Genomic DNA, 22,314 nt, shown 5'->3' on the forward strand with positions numbered 1-22,314 from the left:
TTGTCTGGGTATTTTTTATCTTGTACAGCAGAGTATATATGAGCATCATTCTATGAAAACTGGGCTTAATGCATATGGACATGATGCTTATTGATTTGGATAAGGGCCTGCACTTCAATTTTAGGGCAAGAATATATCTGATCCACAAAAAGGAGAAAGATGAAGACATTTGAATTTGAAAGTAGGGGAAAAGTATTTCATTTTCAAGACATTTTCTTTTGGGAAGGGACAAAACTTAGTGGAAAAGGTGCATCCTAACAAAGAAAAAAGACCTGCAGTATGATCTATCCTTTTTTTCCAGAGACTATAGCTTCCCAAAGGGCCTCGTTTCTTCACACAAAACTTACCAAGTTAAGTCAATAATATTCACACAAAAAATTGATTAAAACAAGTAATATATGTTACATTTTTTCACATAACCTATATATGAACTGCAGCTTGCCAAAAATGGTTGTTATGCATTAAGTGACCAGTGTAGCTCAAAATCAGCCTGCGCTATGCTTGCCTTATATTTGCATAAGGCATCATATGTAATAAAACAAGATCAATATTGTGACAAACAGCTAATTTTTATCATCCTAATATGTTCTGAACAAAGGATTCAGTGCCGGATTAGCACCATAGAGGCCAAAACGCCAGGGCTTGTTTTCTTGATTTGGAGAAAGGGCCTCACCTTCCATTGGAAGACATAATTATGCCCCCGAAAATCGCTTTTTCGAAACCTAAACGCAGATTTCGAAATCTAAACACGGACCCTAAATTCAAGGTCAAAGGCTTAGTGCCTACTAGAACGCTAGTGCCCTGTCACGTCCAGTCATTTAAATAAGCCTTCCAGTGCCAAGGCTGGCAAGACATAAAATGTGACAATCTCCTTTTATACATGTAGGTTTACAATGTCATTATAATACTGTAATGAAAATGCGACATCATAAATATTAGTTTAAGAATTTCAGAAAACAATTAATGTTGTCTGTAAAGAATCTATTTACATATTTATCTATTTACTTTTTAAGTCACTAGATTAGGCTTAGTAAGAAAGTAAAAACATCTTTCATGGCAGTCTCATCAGAGGCCCCTATCAGTCACGGGGCCAAAGGCAGTGACCTACACTGTCTAATGGGTAATTCAGGACTGAATAAAGGGTTAAACTAGTTCACAGAGTTTTATACTTTTGTTAAAATTCTACCTACAAATGTTTGATACTTAGAATAGTCTGAAATAAAATTGTAGCAATAAAAACAAGTAAATTACAAATATTTAATGCCCCTTTATCAACAAAATTCAATTATGAGCCATGCATGATAGTAAAATGCAAACATTTAGAATTTCTGCAGAGATAATAAATTGATCATTTTTGTTGAATTGGTTTGGTCTTTTTCGCTTTTTTTCTCTTTTACAGAAATTTAAAGATGCATTTAAATATACTTGTATAATTTTATTTTATTTATTGTTAAGCATTTTCTTACATAAAATCTACTAATTATCGATTACAACCAAGAGATAGCAAATAAATATTTCATTTAATGTAAAAAAAAATTCTTCCAGTGGGTCTTTTGAGTGAATTAAAAATATATTTGATTCCATAAATAAGCTTTACTATAAGCTTTATCATCAGTAAATTATTAAATTAAAAGTAAAAACAAACGCAGACTCAATATCTAGCAAGTTTAAACAGTAAAACTTTATGACGAACACACTAGTGTCGATCCGAAACTGTGCATCCGAAATTTAAACACACTACTGATGCCACGCCTATGTTACAAAATAAAATGAACGGTTTGACTCACCATATACTTTCGAATGCTTTCACATCTGCCAGTCATTTTGTTTATACAAAATAAGCATCTAAGTCATTATGTGGCTTTTCTCATATCATCCATATTACCGTAATCAACTTCTCACAAACTTTCTGAAATAAACTGATAAACTGTTTGTTTACCTCTCCTACGGGGGGGGGGGGGGGGGGGGGCATTAAAGTCTGAGCAATTTACAGACATTCATTGAGTCCAGGCTAGTTTTACCTATGGTGAAAATATTATAACATAAAGAATAACATTATCTTGAAGAGTATGACATTTTATTTTCATATTTATAGCCAATGTTTAGTTCTTCTTGAATGATCTGAGCTTTACGCTAATATTATGCTACCTGCTGCTTCTAATTTCATCAAGATGTTTTAATCGACGAAAAACACACCTAAACAGCTTTACAAAATTTAGTTTGGAGTATAAAATAGCTTGGACTCATATGTAACTTTTACCAGTCTATTATGCGGTTCAATTTATTCCGCATACATTCCGATTATTGTTCGTTGTTCATGAGAGATCTGTTTTAAAAACACGAATTTAAATTACGTAAGTATAATTTGCGTTTGAGTGCGTCTGGATCTATCTTGACAAAGATTCATAAATGATTTATTAAGACTTGCAGTCACGCGGTATACAAAGTGATAAAACCGGATGACCCGGATACCTGAAAAAGTACCCGTAGTTGCAACATAGCTGGCTGGCAGCATCAGCAACTTCGCAGAACTTTGTGAAGTTTTTTTCTTTTTGCGTGATATTCAATTATCTGTCTCCTTGCATATTTAAAACGCATTTTGCTGAAACATCATACACTTAAAGATGTAACAAGGTAAAAAATATCAATTTAATGTACGACATTTTTGTTCAACAATTCTGCGTTTAAATTACAAATTGGTGAAAAGCTCTGACTCTAGTCGAGCCTCTATTATCACAGCATCTGCAATCAATTAAAGTAAATTGGCTGATGGATTGCTAGGTGTTAAAGTAGATTCAGCAGTTTTACTTGTTTACTTATGCTATCATTATCACCAATTAAAGTGTTTTGTTGTACAAGAACATAAGAAAAATTGATGATGCATGTTGCTGATTAGTCTAAGAAATTAAAAGCTTAACATGAATTGTGTGAAGGACCATTAATAAGTGTTTTTTACTGAGTGTTGTATGCTTGTCCACCTTTATTTGATTTAGGACTGCGCTGCATTCACTATTGAAATAGAATTGTTGAAATATTTGTGCGAATAAATCAGATGATGTACCTAAATCAGGACTCCAAAGAAAAAATGTATCTTATATCATGATCAAGACTTTTGTTGTGTAAGCGAATGTGTACTATAAATTTGCATAATTTCTTTCTTAAAATTGTCAATTTTGTTGAGTTGCTGTAAACATAACATTTTTGTAAAGTTTCATAAATTCTTTCCAAAGGAACTTCTCCAAATAGGTTTTATTATTCTGATTAAACCTTTTTGCTGAAGGTAACCCCGTATTGAAAGGTTAAAAGAGTCAGGAAATATGTAAGTCATTCTTTAAATAATAAAAAAATATGAAGAAAAAATCAATGTATATAAAAGTAAATTCTTGACATGCAGCTTGTTAAGCCAATTAAAATAGTTAATAGAACAATGCTGGTAATTTTCTATAATTGAAGTATGATGTACAATTAGGTCACAGTTCTTGTTTAACCATGTGAATAGAGTTTCATTTGAATATTTTCGAATCTTATTTGACCATACTGTTGTATTTTGAGACTCGTTATGGGCTCATCTTTCAGTAACAGTTACTTTATGTTGCAGTGTTCAATAATATTTTGGCAAATACTTGGAATTACATTAAACCAGCCTTAATTCTTATGTTTCTCTTGTTTTGTGTGATGCAGTTATTTGGAGAAAATTTGGTAAATAACTAAAAAAGTTTCAATATTTAGTTACTTCCCGAGTCATTAGAAAAAAGGAGTATCTATACAAGTTTGAAAATTTTGTGAAAAACTTAATGCTAAGCATTTTTATTCAGTGCTTGAAAGTAGAGCTCAAATCATGATTGCAGTAATATATGATATGAATCAAAAACAGTCTGCCATTTATTTAATTGTTGAGACTTGGGGCTCGCAAGACAATATAACAGTAATATTTTAAAGCTTACTTTTGTTGCCTTGCCTTACTAGCCCTGCTAGTAATGCTTGGTGCTGCTATCTGCATGTTACATTAGGCTAAAGCTTTATATTTACATGTAGGGATAGACAGCTAGAGGCATGGCTGCTCTAGTGGGGCAGAAATTGACTGGATGAAGCTGAACATAAGATGTGATTATGTTCTAGGTTTTGTTCTTCCAGATCAACAAAAGAACACAGATTGAGTTAGTTGAAGTAATGTGATTATGTGCCAGTGAGATAAACCAGCAAGTGAAATCATTTTATATACCATTTCAAAAGAATGAATAAAGATGGTAGTTGTAAACCAATCCATGCATATTGTAGGTATTATTGGAACTTAGAAATAATCTCAAACCAGAACCAAGAGAATGATGGATGAGCTTGTGTACAAGGCTATATGTGAGGACCGGCCTACCAGACTGGAGTCGTTCCTGCGTAATGGTGGCGACCCCAACATGTGGATTGAGGACACTGCAAGGATCTCAGCCAAGACTTTCCTGCATGTGTGCTGTGAGAAGGGACGCATCAGATGTGTCAAGGTATGTGGCCGGCTTGTTGTGGGAAAGTGGGGCTTAATGCATGTGCCTAAAGTGTTTCCCAAATAAGCCTTTGTTTGTAGTCAGCACATGTTAATCAGGGACGACACATCCCAATTAAATTGATTTTTCACTTATTAGAGGCTTCCTTTTTCAGTTTTTCCCTGATTAGCCTGTGCCGACTGGATGACACTTAACCCACATGCAATAAACCCCATTTTCACAGAGTCTGCTCATATTTATTTACTTAAAAGCCAGTGCTGCTTCATCTAAATTAGCCCATGTTCCCTATACCTATGTGGTGTTCCCCTAATTTTGTTAGAAAATGTGCATATACTCTAAAGTAATTCTTATTCATATTCGTGGAAAAATCACAATGTTTATATTCCTTTTGTTACCTGTATGTACACTCATACACTTTTTCAGAAAAGTTGGCCATTTTTATTGTGGTGAAGTTCATCAAAGAATTGGGAGTGTCCATTCTTCTCTTTGCTAAATAATGAATGTAGTATGCACCAAATAATTTAAATTACTCTGGCTGGTATGGTAATACAAGATCTGAAAGACAGCATGTTGCATGATACAGAATTAATTCTGTTAATATGTATTTCACTGATGATAAAGTAGTGTGCTTGCTATTTATAGATTTTAAGCAGGTGTATAGTGCATACCAATGCTTCACTATCAGTAAAGTGTTTGTATTAAAATATAAATAAATGGTCAAACCAGTGTAAAAATGCGTAATTAAGTCCCAAAATAAGCATTTATAAATTTTATATTCACTCAGTTGCATTGAGAGTTATAAGGCAATTTGTTATAGCATATATATAACATTGGCTCAACCTCAACTTACCATCAATATTCAATATGCTCTCCACCTATTAACCAGGTCCAGGGTTTCAGCCCCACTCAGAAAGCTCTGTGCGTATCTTTCATAGTACATTGTACTGTTTCTTACATGGAAATGCTATTATTACTTGCTTTATAATATTACTCCAGCAATTTACCATATTGATCTTATTAGATGCTCTGGCGCAGGAAATGGAAAGGCATGGCAGTCATTCAGTGCGTTCAACCTTTGAATTCATTGTGGCGGAGGAAATCCTAGTGCATGTCAGTAGTTATGTGTGTTCAACACTTTAATATGTTATGTACCAGGAAATCCCAGTGCATGTCAGTCATCCAGTACATTCAACCCTTTAATTTTTTGTATGACAGGAAATTGAAATGCATGTCAGTCATCCAGTGCGTTCAATCCTTTGACTTGTTGTGTGCCAGGTGTTGCTGGAGTTTGGTGCGCAGGTGGACATTCAGGGCTCATGGGGTCAGACGCCCTTGATGCTTTGTGTGCTGGTGCAGTACTACAACATTGCAGAGCTGCTCCTCAACAACTGTAAGAACATCATCAACCAGCAGGACTCCAGTGGGAACACCCCCATGCACATCGCTATTGGTACATAAAGTTATTTTTAATTATAGCCCTATTTTATTTCCCCTGTATGAATTGTTATCCTTAAGTTCATTCTTTACTAAGGGAAAAATAAATCTTGAACTTAAGTTATATTGTTCAAATAAACATCAATGTATTTTAACAGTGTTCTCCAGGAAAATTTGAGTGGCCAGTTATATTTTCGAAGTAGCCAGTGACCAAGCAATAAAACGTGTGTATTTGCACCATTTTAATTGATACTTTGGGGATAAGTAGCAGGCATCTAGGCTGAATGTAACCGGTAAATCGCGGGCTGCCAGTGCTTCTGGAGAACATATTTAAATAGTATTTTAGCTTAAGTGCATATTAAGACTGTTTTTAACCTTCAAAATTGCAACAAGCAATAAAACAGGACGGCTTGTAAGAAACTTGCAGTCTGTTCCAGTTTTATGCTCATCAGTACCTTAGGGTGGAAAATGAGGCCTTTACAAATTAAAACTTGTATGAAATCTATTAAGAAAGGTCTTAAATTTATTTTGAGTGATAAAGGGTTAGTCAAAATGTTGCAAAGGTAAGATTCATCATTAATATATGAGCCTCACTCTGTGGATAAGAGTAAATTGCCTGTGCGAGCCTATTTCTGTGGATAAGAGTAAATTGTCTGCACAGGCAATCAGGGACTACACTTTACTCCTTCACTGGATTTTTGCTTACAAGCAACTTTCTTTCAAAGAAGAATATGATGAAAGTTGGCTGCACAGGCTAATCTGGAAGGACAATTTATGCACCTGCATTAAAGTCCTTTTTCACAAGGCGCTGCTCATTAATAATTCCCTCTGCCTGCAGCCAATGACAGTGTGGAGGGGGTGGAGTTGTTGCTGCGTTACCATGCCGACCTGAACGTCATGAACACAAATGGGCAGACACCTCTGATGAAAATATGTTCAACAAAAGACTCAAAAAACATGCACACTATTGTGAAACTTCTTCTTAAAGGTATTTTGTTGCATTTTAAATTAATGAGTTTGTTTTTCAAATAAATTATTATGTATTTTTTGTTAATAATCATGGCTTTTAAATAAATAATTATATCCCCGCCCCAACTCGCTTACACTATATGCAGGGGTCTAGCTAGGCTCAAAATTTAGAGAGAAGTCACTTCTCCCTAAAGCCAAAATAGGGAGAGTTGGTAACATCTTTGGGAGAAATGGTACATTTGCGTCATAGATCTTAGTTTAACTTATATTTTGCGGCAACTTAAAGGATAAGTGGTTTTTGTTCAGCGTTAAATCAACTCTACACTTGTTTTATACAAAAAGACATGTTAAGTGTATAAAACCTACATTTTTACATTTTTCTTTTTTCTCATTGATTGTTGATATTGATGGTACTTTTATTTTTATTTTTTGCCTGAACAGGTGTATCAAATTAACTTCAGTTGTAACAAACCAGTTATGTTCAGAATCTTTTTACTTCCTTGTTTATTTTAAAGCAATTCAACATTAAATCAAATTCATATTTTGTTACAAATATTTGTTTTAAATTAAAAATTCATTTAAAAGCTCATTTTACAGCACAGATTCCTAATCTGACCTGTAAATGAGCCCTATATTTATTGCCAGTGCTACATGTAGGTTACCTCTTCCAATTTGATCATTCTTGAGTATTGTTTTTATAATGGGTCATACGAGCAAAAGCGAATGCGCCATGCAGCTATTTACATTGACATGCGAAACATAACCGTTATATTAGTACAGTAGTACTTCACCTTTGTTTCAAAACTAGTCATTATCAGTTATCGAAACAATACTTTTTTTGTGAATCTATGACAATTATTTTGAAAATTGTCATTTAACCAAACTGTTCACAAGTTCCTTAAATTTCGGTACTAAATATGGACTTTCCTTTATTCAATTTTATGTGATTGAAGTTTATACCATGTTCCAGGTATTATTAGTATTTTATGAATTTTTTATATCCCCTATACCTTTATTTTGCTGGTAATATGAATGGTGAGTTTAATTCCACGAGGGTATAGCGGAACTTCATTTGCACCTTATTCTCTATGATATAACTACTACACATGATTTTGCTGAACCCATTGAAAGTGACCCCTAAGAGTACTTTTATTGTTATATAATTGATATTTGAATGAGTGTTAATAAAAACAACAGTACATTCTTGTCTATTGACCATATATATTTCTTTAAGGCAGTGGCTAGCCGTACGGCGTCGTACAGCTAGACAATAGGCTAGCCGTAAGGCTCTGTACGTATAGCCTTTCCTATGAAGATTGTCTAGCCATACAGCTTATAAAGTATAGAATTGTCATTCAGTGCTGTTAATCAGTAATAAGTTTGTTTAAGCTCATAAAAGTTTTTAAATTCTTAATCTGTTACGGCTTCCTTTCATGTAAATTCAATGACGGCAGCCGTCAAAGGTAGTTTTCAAAAATTGAGTTACACAAATAATTTGATTAGCTTTTTGACAATTAATAGATGGTTTCATACAAGCAATATATCAGTTCACTGAAAATGGCCATGTCTTTAACTGTTGGGGAAAAATTCTCCACTTACCGGTATGGTGCATTAATAGGCAAAATTGAACTGTACTAGCGTTCAAATTGTGTACAGTTTTACAAACGTAGTTCAAGGAAAATTGAAGCTGCTAAAAGCAGATGCCCTAAGAAAACTTTCAATGACAATCTTAAGTATCAGAAATAACATACATTTGTATACATGAAGGAAAGAAATTCAAATCAGGAGGCAAAGGCAAGCAGAATCAGAGGTAAATAGGATAGCCTTTGCATTATTGATATTCCTTTATTCTGTTAACTTAAGCACATTATTAAGTGGCTGAAAGAAATTATTTGCCCCCTTTGAGACCATCTTTGCCAGTACTTTCGTAAGTCTTTAAGGTTATCACAGCCGCCTTGTTACTTGCATAACTAAGGTCTATATCAGGCACTTACTGGCCATTATTTAACATCAAGCAGCTTACAATAGTAAATATCCAATGATATAGACTGGTGTGAGAACGTTCTTCCATTCATTACTGTCCTTTGCAGGTGGTGCAAACATTGATGAAAAGGACTTCAAGAGCCACCGCACAGCCTTGCAGGTTGTATTGCATGTTTGTCACACTGCATAAGCAATTAAAGCCCTTGTCTGCAAAAAATCATCTCAACTTTTTTTTGGTCTCCATGTCTAATCAAATGGGTCATGCTATAGAAAAAAGAGAACTTAAGTAATGTGCAAAAATGGTCTTACCAGATAAGCTTGTGAAGTCCTTCTTTTGAAAGTGTCATCCTTAATTAGCCTGTGTAGATTGCAGAGGCTAACCTGGGACAACATTTTTAGGCACATGTGTTAAGCCTTTTTTTTCCCTGAGCAAGGTTCAAATATATAACATCAATGATATTTTCCCCACTTTAACAATAAAATGTTGCTTCTATTTCATAAGCCACCACACTTAGTACTTTTTAACCAGCTTTTCCTGGAAAAGTGTGTTTTGGTCAACTGACTTTTTTTATATGACTGAAGTAATGTTGCCAATTGCAAAAAAGCCAAATGAAACATTTTTTTTGTCATAAACAGAGAGCAGTTTTATCGAAGAACATTCACACGGTAGAGTTGCTCTTGAACTGTGGGGCTGATCCCAACAGTCAGGACAGCAGTGGACGCACCCCCCTCAGCAACATCATCTGGGACAACATACGGACGTATGAACGCACACGCTTAATCAATGATGACGTGATGACTATCATATTTATGCTCGTCTCCGCAGGGACTAATCTCAATACATGCAGGTTAAACCAATTAGTTTTTTTGTTTTTCGGGGAACTTTTTTAAAGTGATTTACCTAAGGTCATGATTGTTTTAAGTGTCTTTATTTATGTTTTAACTCACCTGAGTATGAAGTGATTAGGTTGAGCTTTTTAGACGAGCCATTGTCCATCTTTGTGCTTCCACAATTTCTTTTAATGACATTTCCTTAATGACCAGGCCAATTTTTATGGTCCTCATTACGAGTAATGTAAATTGTTGTAGTTTGTTGCATATGTTGAAGCTAAATCAGGTTGAATGTTGAAGTTTCACATTTCATCCCTCCTTAACTACTCATTGGCATTGATAAACCTTGACAGAGATGTTGGCCTATTTTAAAGTTGTTCAAAATAACTTCCCTTTATCAAGTCATGAGAGCTAAAATTATGTAATGGGTGTTCAAACTTTAAATGACATCTCCACATAAACTACTTGATTCATTTTTACAGATTTAATGATGCTTGCATTCTCTTTTAAGTCTTATTTAATATTTCTGGTAAAATTGCTGTTCAGGACGTAAAATGGCTACTGAAAAATGTTTAAAAATTAAAATTTCAAAGTTAACATTTCTTCAAATGTATGATTGGGTGTAAAAGCAAATAAGCAGAAAGTCACGCATTATGAACATATTATTTAAATAAAATTAAAAACATTTACTTTTTTGCATGATTTTAAGAAATATAATTTATTCAATTTTAAATTTTGCAAGAAAATGCATGACTTAGTAAAATTATACTCAGTATATTTTTATATCCCCCAGTCTATCCTGGGGGAAATACTGTTTTTGCCCTGTCCTTGGTTTCTTGCTTTGTTGTTTTGTTTGCGTCAAACTTTAACATTGGCCTTAACTTTTGCAATATTGAAGATAGCATCTTGATATTTGGAATGCATGCGTATCTCATGGAGCTGCAGATTTTGAGTGGTGAAAGGTTTAAGGTCAAATTTTGCAATATTTAAGATAGTAACTAGATATTTGGCATGCATGTGTATCTCATTGAGCTGCACATTCGGGTGGTGAAAGGTCAAGGTCATCATTCAAGGTCAAAGATCAAGGTCTTATATATGGGGGGAACATAGTGTTTCACAAACACATCTTGTTCAAATTGGAAGTTTATGTTTATATAACAACCAGGGATCATATTTTTTCGGTTTTGTCGGTCTTAGACCCATTGGGGTCATGAAAGACCGATTGAAAATCCCAAACAGTCGGTCCGATTCTGTTAGCTAAAATTCCCGAGTCATGAAATCGATTACACAGTGCACATGCTAACACACCCTCATTACATTGTTATCTCGTTTAGATGTGATAAACCATTCGCTGCAGTCTCTAAACCGGTCAGGACCAGTTTATTGCACGTAAGCCGACTAGTATCAGAGTATGACCCTAAGCAGCAAAGATTCGCGCGGTTGTGTATTAGTCATGTGTGAATAACCCCGTGTCAATATCAATCGATTATTTCACTGGCTTATACGTTGTACACTTATTGGTCCGTAATGTGTACTGGTCCACGATAAAATCGTTGACAGTTACTTCGGAGATGAAAATCGCAAAGTTATCTTCGTGGAAATTGTGCTTTTCATGCATGATACAGTTAGCTTTCATATAAACAAAGAAGAAAATCTGATATTCTGCAATAATTATACACTGAGAGCACGCGCTGTAACTTAACAAAACATGCCGATACATTTTCCACCAGCGTAATAATCCGGCAATAAATGTTAAAGTCGCGGATCTGATCGACAGAACAGCCGAAAGTTATTTTTTTATGGGTGGAACTTGTACATAAAATAGTACACAAGAAAAATAATATACATTGTATAAATCTTTAGTAAAAATCGTGTTAGAATCGAAATAATTTGTGTACTTTATTGTTTGTTGTTGAATAACCCACGACCGGAAGTTTAGATGCGTGGTTTCAAATCACTCTTGCTTCGCACTCGTGATTTAATCCTTACGCATCTTAACTATCGGCCGTGGGTTATGCGACAACATAACATACACGAATTATTTCTTAACTATTTGGTTTTGTTATTGTCAGTAGCCAACATACGCACAGACATTTGTTGGGTTCAGTGCATGTTTGTAAGCTATTATCGAGTCGACAACGATTTAAAACATCGGTATTGACTAACACAGATTACTAATATTGACAACGATGAAAAAGTCAGATCAAACAGCACACGAAACAAGAATGAAATAGCAAATGATAAAACCAATTGAGAAAACTCGTATGTTCCGTTTACAAAAAATTCTAAGGGAATTTAACTTGTACATTTATGATACCACCCTCATGAATGGCAAAATCAATGGCATATGTTTAAACGTAATTTGTCATGATTTCGGATATAAATTTTCGGACACTTTTTTCCCCATTTGAATCCAGACCGATTGATGTTGCGGTGAAAATATGATCCCTGTTGTTATTTACAACATAATTTTCAAATGTTTTCAATATTTATATACCAACATATTTTTCAAATGTATTATATTCAGGTACGAGCACTCTAACCCACTGATCATGTCCATTCAGTTTGGATGTACACCTCTAGTCAACTACCTGCTGGTCAGTGGTGCCTCACTTCACGTGGCATGTAAGTTATACAATACAAATATATGAGCTGTGCTCTGGGAAAATTACAAGAAACAGATGATGATGATGATGATGATGTTTTCAAATCTTTAAAAAAGTTTTTTAGCCTACAGCTATATTAAATCAATTAATATTTTTATGCCCCCCTTCGAAGAAGAGGGGGTATATTGCTTTGCTCATGTCGGTCAGTCTGTCGGTCGGTCTGTCCACCAGGTGGTTGTCAGACGATAACTCAAGAACGCTTGGGCCTAGGATCATGAAACTTCATAGGTACATTGATCATGACTCGCAGATGACCTTATTGATTTTGAGGTCACTAGGTCAAAGGTCAAGGTCACGGTGACCCGAAATAGTTAAATGGTTTTTGAATGATAACTCAAGAACGCATATGCCTAGGATCATGAAACTTCATGGGTAGATTGATCATGACTCGAAGATGACCCCTATTGATTTTGAGGTCACTAGGTCAAAGGTCAAGGTCACGGTGACCCGAAATAGTAAAATGGTTTCCAGATGATAACTCAAGAATGCATACGCCTAGGATCATGAAACTTCATTGGTAGATTGATCATGACTCGCAGATGACCCCTATTGATTTTGAGGTCACTAGGTCAAAGGTAAAGGTCACGGTGACCCGAAATAGTAAAATGGTTTTCGGATGATAACTCAAGAACGCATATGCCAATGATCATGAAACTTGATAGGTAGATTGATCATGACTTGCAAATGACCCCTATTGATTTTGAGGTCACAAGGTCAAAGGTCAAGGTCACGGTGACCCGAAATAGTAAAATGGTGTCCGGATGATAACTCAAGAATGCTTATGGCTAGGATCATGAAACTTCATAGGTACATTGATCATGACTGGCAGATGACCCCTATTGATTTTGAGGTCACTAGGTCAAAGGTCAAGGTCACAGTGACAAAAAACACATTCACACAATGGCTGTCACTAAAACGGAGAGCCCATATGGGGGGCATGCATGTTTTACAAACAGCCCTTGTTTAAGTTTTCCATTTATTTTAAACAAAGAACTTAATCCATATATTAACAATCATAAACTTATCTAGCCAGTACTGTTTGGAGCTTCAGCTTTCTGAAGGTTTAAACAGTTTCAAATTAACTAAACGATACTCCCTGTTGTTGAAATGTATATTGTTTTGCTTCCATCCTGCAGATTTCGGTGGCATCACCCCTCTCCATCACGCTGTAAACAAGAAAGACATGGACACAATAAAGGTCCTGCTCAACTGGACGTCAGACTTGCGGGTCAAAGCACGCATGGACAAATTCAACTACGAACTCGAGTTTGACGTCTTTCATTGGGCTGTTAACACTGACTGTCCAGAAATAGCTCTGTTGCTTGTTAAGGCAGGCTACAACGCATCCACCGTGGACTATCTCACAAACCCTTGTCTCCCTCCACCAATGTGCTTTCTGGGTCGGCCCGACATTTTGGAAGAGTTGCGCAATGCGGTTCTGGAGCCACCAACGCTGTTCGACTCCTCAGTGAGAAGGATAAGGAAGGCATTAAGGAACAATATTTCATCAAAAGCTGACCAGCTGCCTTTGCCAAAGTTGCTCATTGAAGATGTTAAGCTTAGGGGACTTTTGTGCTAAGAAGATTGACATCTAAGCGATTTTCTCCACACCTTACTGTTATAGTTGTCCATTTGACGTTATTCGTTAATGCTGTATTTTGTTTGGATTTGGTTTTGATTTTTGAGTTGTGCAATATTTTGTGTTACTTTTTTGTATTGCAATATTTCTGTTTTTTATTTGAGATCCCTTTTTTACTGTGTTCTGTGCAATATCAATTGATAAATGATCTTTGTTAAATTTTGTTATTATGCTATGATAAATTGCAGAAGTTTATTGTGTTCCATTGTGATGTGTATATTTTGTTTGAATTTGCATAAAATTGTACATTGTTCATACAGACAAAATTGTTGTACCCCAACAAAGTATGTAGCCTTAAGGATTGCACTTGTTTGTACATGGTAATAATACTACTTGTCCAGACTGTAACTATATTTAATTGAAGATATTCTACCATAATCACTACAAATGATTAGCATGTGTAGAAAGCATCTCAAAGATCAATGTCACACATTTCAGATATAAATATGGGCAAAAAACTGCTTTTCACTTAATTTTAATTTTGAAAATAGTTAAAAAAAATTGATATTCTATGTCGGTGTTATGCTCATTGTCAGTGTGGAAGCATGTGTTGTAAGGTAATTTTGGTAATATTTATCAGTTTAAAGCTTTACTGTTGTGTTGAGAGACATTTTGTAGAAAGTAGAAAAAGAAAGTTACAAATTAAGTATGCAAGTCTCCACATATAAACGTTGTTAATTTAATCCAATTTGAAACCTTAAGGGATGATGTGTTTTATTAACACTAATTTAGATCTGTTCACTAAGTATTTACGTTATTAGAGGTAAATTATAAATCATCTTGATCTTTATTGTCTAACAAAAACAGTTTGGAGTATGGACATATGGGAATTCTAGCTGTAATGTGCTACATGTTTATATAAGAACAATGTTAAAGAAATCATAGTTAAATACTTTTTTTTTTTATATGACCTGCAAGTATAACTGTGCCATGATTATGTTATCTCAAATTTACTGTGAAAGACAATTTAAACTTATTATTTTTTAGAAGGTTTAATCATTGGTATTTTTTAAACAAATAATAACCTGGTCATGTAAAAATTATTATTGTCATGTTCTACATATAAAACTTTGCTTCAATCACATTTGTCAGTTACTCTTTGGGATTTTGGACTTGTGCATTCATTTTTACTTATAAACGCCTTTTTTAAAAACAATCACATTTGTTAGCTGGGTTGTGCTTAATTGTCCGGATTTTATATTTGGTTAATTTTTGTTTTTAGAAATGTTAATTTTTAGTGCTGTTCATAATGCAACATTCTCTGCAAATATTAATATGTTATAATATCTTGATAAAGTTCGATTATACAATTTTAATTTGCATAGCTTTTTTAAAATATTTTTCCCACATATTTGAATGTGTAATTTTTCTGGACACAACTGTATGTTTTTTTCCAAAATGTGTTTATATTTATATTATAAAACCATTTAATTCAATCATTTTTAAATATTGCACATTTTTTACCACAACAGTTTGCATTGTTTAAGTCATAATAATGTTCCGATTTTGCCTGTTTACAGTTATATGTACATTTTATCATTTTGCGTTTGATTGTGATAAACATGTTTTACTGCGTCTAGTTTTATTTCAATATTTTCATATATTCTAAAACAAAGTCAGTGAGGTCCATTCAGGTCATAAAACACATACAAGATTGTTAATGTAATTAGTGGATCTGTGCTATGACTTATTATGGGCCGTATCTTATAAAATATCTTATGAGAAATTCAATTTATGACTGAAATTCAAGCTTACGACATGTACACTTTTATGATCAGTATGGTCTTCGAATCAAGTGCCTGAAGAAATTAAAATAATTGTTGCCACTAACAAAAAAAAAAGGTTTAAGTGGCCATAAACTTTTCATTTTAGCCACATCATGCACAGACGCACTGGCTGTGAATGACATAAGACCCATAGTAGCATAATGCGGTTCATTTACGCTGATTCTTAGCAATCATAGTTTTTCAAGCATTTTATCATAGCTTAAATTAGTGGTAAATTGATTAATAAAATGGACTTGCCACTAAGTTAGTAAAAGTTGTAAATCTGTTTTATTTATGTTTCGTGAATCCAATATGTTTAGATGCGTCTGTTGCAACTGGCTATCTAGTGGCAACTCTTTAAGCGTATGTAAACTGCATCATGGTGTGATAAAAAATGGTCAGTCTGATTATCAGCATTTCGAACAAAAAAGACACGTCATGCTCCTTTTAAAAATATGTATTGTACCTAATTCTAAGAGGGATCTATGAACGTAAATTGACCGATATTTGATTGATTCCCCCATTTGCTACAGCAAGCACTTCCGATTTCGTAAGGAAGCATTTTCATACCTTATCTAAGGCCCTGAACAAACGCAAATCAAATTTACTGGGGTAAGGATATTTCAAAGTGCAAAGAATTTCTAGAAATCAACATAATTGAGTCAGAATATATCAGCATGCAAAGAACATAGTCATTCTTTTTTCAGGAAATACTATTGTACATTTGCATGTTGTTGTCTAAAGTATATATAATTCGTAGAAAGAATTATGTTCACAAATCCGGGCATTTTAATTACGTAGCGTAAACAATTTACACCTACATGTAGTCTTTGTGGAACTGGTTCGATAATTATGAAATATCGGTCGAATTAAAGCTTTTTTTGTGGATTCCGACATTAAGTGAAAACAAATAGTTTTTGATTAATGATAAATTTCGTCATATAACTGTTGAGAATTGGTCTAAAGGTTAAGTTATATCTTTGCCATTCGGTAATAAACTACGGCAAAAATGACAAAAATGGAAACAACTTGAATAAACGGCCCCAATATATAGAGAATAACAGGTTACTGCCTGATCGTTTTGTAATATATAAGGCGAGGCTTAGAATAAAATAACGGCGAGGCTTGCCGAGCCGTTATTTTATTCGTGCCGAGCCTGATATATTACAAAACGATCAGGCCGTAACCTGTTTTTCTGTTTATCATACAATGTACCACTGACACCACTCACCCCGTTTTTCAAGAAATAATGAACAAGAAATATCTTTAAAAAAGATATGCGGCGTTGATAGTTCAATGCATGAGATCAAGGATAGCGAATGTCTTTTTTCTGTGCAGTTCTTAGCTGCATCACACGCAGTACGGGATGTTACGCGGAATTTTCGCGGCTTATTTTACATTATTACATATTGCTGGTCATAAACCTATAGATAAAAATGAGAAAACCAAAAGAAGAATGGAAGTGAAATTAAAACATACGAGTCAACCGGCCACACGAGAAGTATCCGTATTTATAGGCGCGTTCTTCGAACAAACCTGTTTTAGTGGTTTGTCGGGCATTGCTATTTGATTCGATTATTAACAGTATCGATAATCATCGCGCTCATGCTTAATACATTGGTCAATATGGTGGAATAATTATTGTTAAATTAATCAAAAATAATATTTATCATTGTATTGTTGAAAACACATTAAGAATGTACATACTTCTGGTCTAAAGAAAATTCCAGGTCACCTAGTTCACGGATAGCGTATTTATTATATAACTATTATTTTACTGGCCGCGAACTCCGGTTATGACCTGTATATAAACTCTGACATTCATACACTGGCCGCGAATTGACCCGGGTTGAAATGCAATGTATTAAAGTGAGGCCTCGCTTCCGCTGCTCTTTATACTTTTACATGTTAACAATTTGATAAGAATATGGAAGTAAGTACTAAATATGAGAACATAGCCTTTAAATATAAACGCGTTGCGCTGGTAATTCTCTGAAAATAAAAGGTGTACGCACAAACTGTATTGATGTCGAGAATTTAGTGTAAAACTGTTCTATCTATTAAGCCTTTTCATTAGAAATAAAATTGTTTCATGCAGTAAAACAGTGTTACAAAGACGCGGATATGTTTCCAATGTTCTGGTGGAATACTCAAATCAGCCAATGGAATAAATGAAGTGTATTAATTCGTACCTAGCCGCGGGAAATGTTATTTGAATTTTATTGGACACTTACAAAGGTCAGGAGAGGTGAAAAGCTGGCTTAATACAGCTTACGCCGAAAAATAATCGCTACGCCCTGGAGCCGCTGCATTCGTTTATCGCGTATGAATCTTTCTAAAAATAGAATTGTTCCTCAACACGAAAAGTAGCGCCATTTAATGTAATTTAATAAAGCTGCTTCTTTCTCTTTCTTCTTTAATTCTGCAACAAAACTTTATACAGCAATACTTTATTACACAAAATGAAAGCATATATTATACATTTTCGCTCACGTCTTCGCAGTGTGTCAACACGTGTAAAGAATTGAATGATGTTTTTATTAGAATTTGGAATATATACTGCGTGTTTGGTTTACTGTGGTGGTTGATCGTAGATATTGAGGTTCTGCACGTCAAGTCCAGCTTCAAAGAACATGTCATTTATCGGATTTTGACCAGGAAACTGTGCTTGTGAAACTGCCGGGTGGGTGGGGAGAGAAATGTTCATTTCGGAAGTGTTGACAGAAGTGCATGAAACAGATGGAGTTGCAGTAGAACATGTTGCCAAAAGGTTTGAACATCTTTTTTGTGTTAGTTCGGAAATTTCACTGTTATTGGTTATTGACTGTACGTTTTTGTGTCCTGTTATTTGCATGCTTTCGGTGGGTTCGATATTGGAATCCATCAGTTTTTGAACAAGGTGTTTTCCACAGGTACTTGGAAAAAAATGTTGGTCCTTATATACATATATATAATAAGAGTAAAGGTATCCAACGATGATTTCAAAGGTGTATTGAATAACACAATGCAACAGCATAAACCATCAAACAATGCACACATATGTCGTTGTGGTTGCCAGCAGGAAGGGTCGATCTATGATAAAACACCTTTTATTTGATGAAAATCCACCAAGTATGTCCAAAACAGCTAAACGTTTCACAAATATAACCCCAAATTCAATGTGTGTAATTCCGGACGTCCAGCTGTCAGTAATGAATGAAGGCGATTTTCGGTCGATTTTTCACAATAAAATAATAACATTGCTATAAAGTCCAAGAATGTTTTTCATTTACTAAGTTTGCCTTCGAACTACGGCGTTCTTAAGTCCCAGTTGAACGGTAAGAAGTCGGAAATTCAGAAGAAACAACACATTTAGTGTACTTTCACTTTCACGACCATCATTTTGAGGCAGAAATCTACGGACAGTAGATGTTTCCATTGGTTGAAAATAAAATTGGTAAACTTGTTCTATAATTTACGACTTATTCAACCAATCGATAACAATATAAAAGTTTACCGCGTTCCATCAATAAAATGGATTCAGTTTGAAATTAAAATTTAATATTTGGTGTATTTTCTACTTTTTCTGAGTATTTTTGTTGTGCCGCTATCAAAGAACGACGTAGTTCGATGGCAAAATGAGTAAATGACAAACGTACGTGGAGTTTATAGCAAAGTTCTTGTTTAAGTGTGAACAATCGACCGAAAATCGCCTTCATTCATTACTGACAGCTGAACGTCCGGAATTACACACTTTCATTTTGGGGTGCTATTTGTGAAACTTTTGGCTGTTTTTGACATACTTGGACGATTTTCATCAAATAAAAGGTGTTTTATCATAGATGGACGCTTCCTGCTGGCAACCACAATGACATATGTGTGCATTGTTTGATCTTTTATGCTGTTGCATTGTGTTATTCAATACACTAGTTCTTCTTGAATGCTCTGAGCTTTTATGAGTACATACGTACAGCTCATAGTTCTTCCTGTCAAAGGCAAAACATTGTAAAAAAACAATGTCTCACATATGTCCATAAAATCGAGTTCAATCAACCTAATACATCGTAACAAACACAATAAATGTTACCATCGACACCCGTTTGCGTGTATTTTGTTGAGAAATGCTCAAAACATAAACTTGATAACAAATCGTTTATGGCGGAAGTTGTGAATAGTCGATTAGTGCAAAGCAAAAGAAAAGGTTACACTGCACAAATTGTTTTCACCGTAGTATCTGACGATCTGGTCTTATGGTAGCAGTTGAAATTGTATTGCGTATAACAGTATAGTTTGAATTAGGACACATTCTTATTATTATTCTCGCTTTTAGATACGGTATTGTAGAAACAGTTATTGTGCTGTATACTAATTGAACTGAAAATCCGGAAAACATGGATGGAGTGTCGGGTGTTCTTACATGCCTAGAGATAAGGCTGTAGTATGGAATACTTAATAAATATTTTATATTTTCATGCTATACAATTTAGTAGTTAATTAATTAACGGAATGAAATAAATATTAGCATAAACGTATATAAATGTATGTATACTTATGTACATATTGTAAAGCTTGATTCTGTGTGTGATTATGAAATAAATATTAAAATAAAAGTGCATAGATGTATGCCTCCTAGTGTACATTTTGTAAAGTTTTGATAAAGTGGGTATATATTGAAATACATATTAAAATAAAAGCATATAGAACCTGTTCCTTGCAGTTGTCTATCCGTATGGTCGTTCGTTAGTGGGAGACAGTGGACTGAGAGAGACGTTTAAGAGTGTTGAGTATTTGAGGCTGTCTGTATTAAAGACTTTGTTGACTAAAGAGATGGGTGAAAGTGTGTTATGCGTAGGGAAGGTTGCGTTTTAAAGAATTGTTCTGTATGTGAGTGTGATCTTTGTCAGTGTTGTTAGAGGTGCTGTGCAAAATGCGGATGTGTTTGTGTGATAGGTGTTTTGGAGAGATTTTTCATTTGATTATTGTCACTAATTAAAATGTAATGATAAAAAGACAAGAATAACAAGCGAATGATATATATTTATACTGGTATTTCCCCAGGTATTTGGTCAGGCACTGCGGCAGGCGGTTGGTGTCGAATTCTTTATATACTTTCTAAATGTTATAAATCAAAATCCACACTACTTTGGAGCTACCAAATCACAACATTTCTTTTAATATTTATGTATTTGTCCTCAGTTCATTTCATTCAAGTCATATATTATAATATTAAATAACCAAAATAAACAGAAAGCAGAAAAAATATTGAAAAACATTATGTGACCCATGGAAAATGTTGCTTCCAACTACTGGTCGCTTATTAGATTGTATTCTGTCATGCAGAAAGACTAAAGAAAAATGTGTTGCAGGTATATAGCGAATTTCGTAAATATGAAAGAAACTATATATCTATTGGATCTGAATATATTAAATAGTGGTACTGTTAAGCTATAGTCGCCGTTAAGAAAATAATGTGAACACATTTTAAAGTCTCTATAACGCTCAAATTCAACGAAAATTTCGTTAAGTATTTCGTAAAATAAAGTTAACACCTTAACAATCAGTGTTCCTTATAGACCGTTCTAGAATTTAGTCATTACATAATTATCTCCCCTGAATTCTCTCCGCGTCCGCCATTACACTGCTGCTTAACAATCGGTAACATATAAAAGAGAGCACCGATTATTCAACGGATGAATTTCTTTTTAAATTCTAAGGCCGTCATAACATTTTCTTGGTTGTCTTGGAAAACTAACACATTGACACATTAAAAAAAGCATTTAATTAAATTAAATGCAATATTTTTCATTTGATTATTTGCATCAATCTTTAAATCGCGTATGCCTTTGCATTCAAGTGTTTAATTGCCCCTTTGTTCTGCATAATCCGATTATCTCGTTTTGATCAGATATTGTCCAGACTTAACTAACCACATGGTGTCATAAACCACACTGGGTGGCAGATGACAGTCTGGTCATTAAACACAATTGATGATGCCACCATGTCTCATCTTCCTGGTAGTATTAAGCAGTCATTTGGTAAGATAATTTACCTCCGACATACTTAACAGTTGCGTAAATTAAATATGTTACATATTTTACAAATTAAAAGTTATGTCCAATATAGAATATCAGAAATTGTACACCGTAAAGATACTAGCCCGTTTAATTTATGAAAAAATAAACGATTTAAAAAAATATAAAAATAAAACATTTAACGTATTTAGCGGGTATCGGTTAATTAAAACTACGTCATTCCGTATGAAGATTTGATGTTACGGCAATGCACGAACGATATCATAAAAACAAGCAATTACAATTGACACCAAACAGAGGAAAAAGAATATTTAAAAAATATATATGTATATAAATATATGTGTGTTAAAATGTTAGATATGTGTCACTCATACTCACTAGTAACGAGTTTTCAATATACATGAGTACACAGTTCAATTTGCATCATATGAAGTTGTGTTTTTTCAGTTGTATGTTAATATTCCTCAATAGCGTCATTCTTTGTACAAAACCCATCAAATTAAAATTACATGTAAATACTGT

General features: G+C 34.2%; 1 protein-coding gene across 1 annotated transcript; it reads left to right on the forward strand.

Annotated features, from left to right (window-relative positions):
- The first annotated feature begins 2,317 nt into the window (after positions 1–2,317).
- LOC127836165 (ankyrin-2-like) lies at positions 2,318–14,632 on the forward strand. Its single transcript, XM_052362644.1, has 8 exons — positions 2,318–2,634; positions 4,279–4,493; positions 5,769–5,943; positions 6,766–6,915; positions 8,987–9,039; positions 9,516–9,727; positions 12,238–12,335; positions 13,513–14,632. Exons 2-8 carry the CDS (start codon positions 4,323–4,325, stop codon positions 13,953–13,955), a joined length of 1,302 nt encoding a protein of 433 aa, XP_052218604.1. The 5' UTR covers positions 2,318–2,634; positions 4,279–4,322; the 3' UTR covers positions 13,956–14,632.
- The last annotated feature ends 7,682 nt before the right edge of the window (positions 14,633–22,314 follow it).

The sequence above is a fragment of the Dreissena polymorpha genome, chromosome 6 (assembly GCF_020536995.1).
Source record: "Dreissena polymorpha isolate Duluth1 chromosome 6, UMN_Dpol_1.0, whole genome shotgun sequence".
NCBI classification, from domain to species: Eukaryota; Metazoa; Mollusca; class Bivalvia; order Myida; family Dreissenidae; genus Dreissena; species Dreissena polymorpha.

Bases quoted from the DNA above. Each gene is read 5' to 3' on its own strand.
- LOC127836165 (XM_052362644.1), top strand. From the start codon at position 4,323: ATGATGGATGAGCTTGTGTACAAGGCTATATGTGAGGACCGGCCTACC. The intron at 9,040-9,515 runs GTTGTATTGCAT...TGTCATAAACAG, and splicing joins GCCACCGCACAGCCTTGCAG to AGAGCAGTTTTATCGAAGAA. The intron at 9,728-12,237 runs GTTAAACCAATT...TATTATATTCAG, and splicing joins ACTAATCTCAATACATGCAG to GTACGAGCACTCTAACCCAC.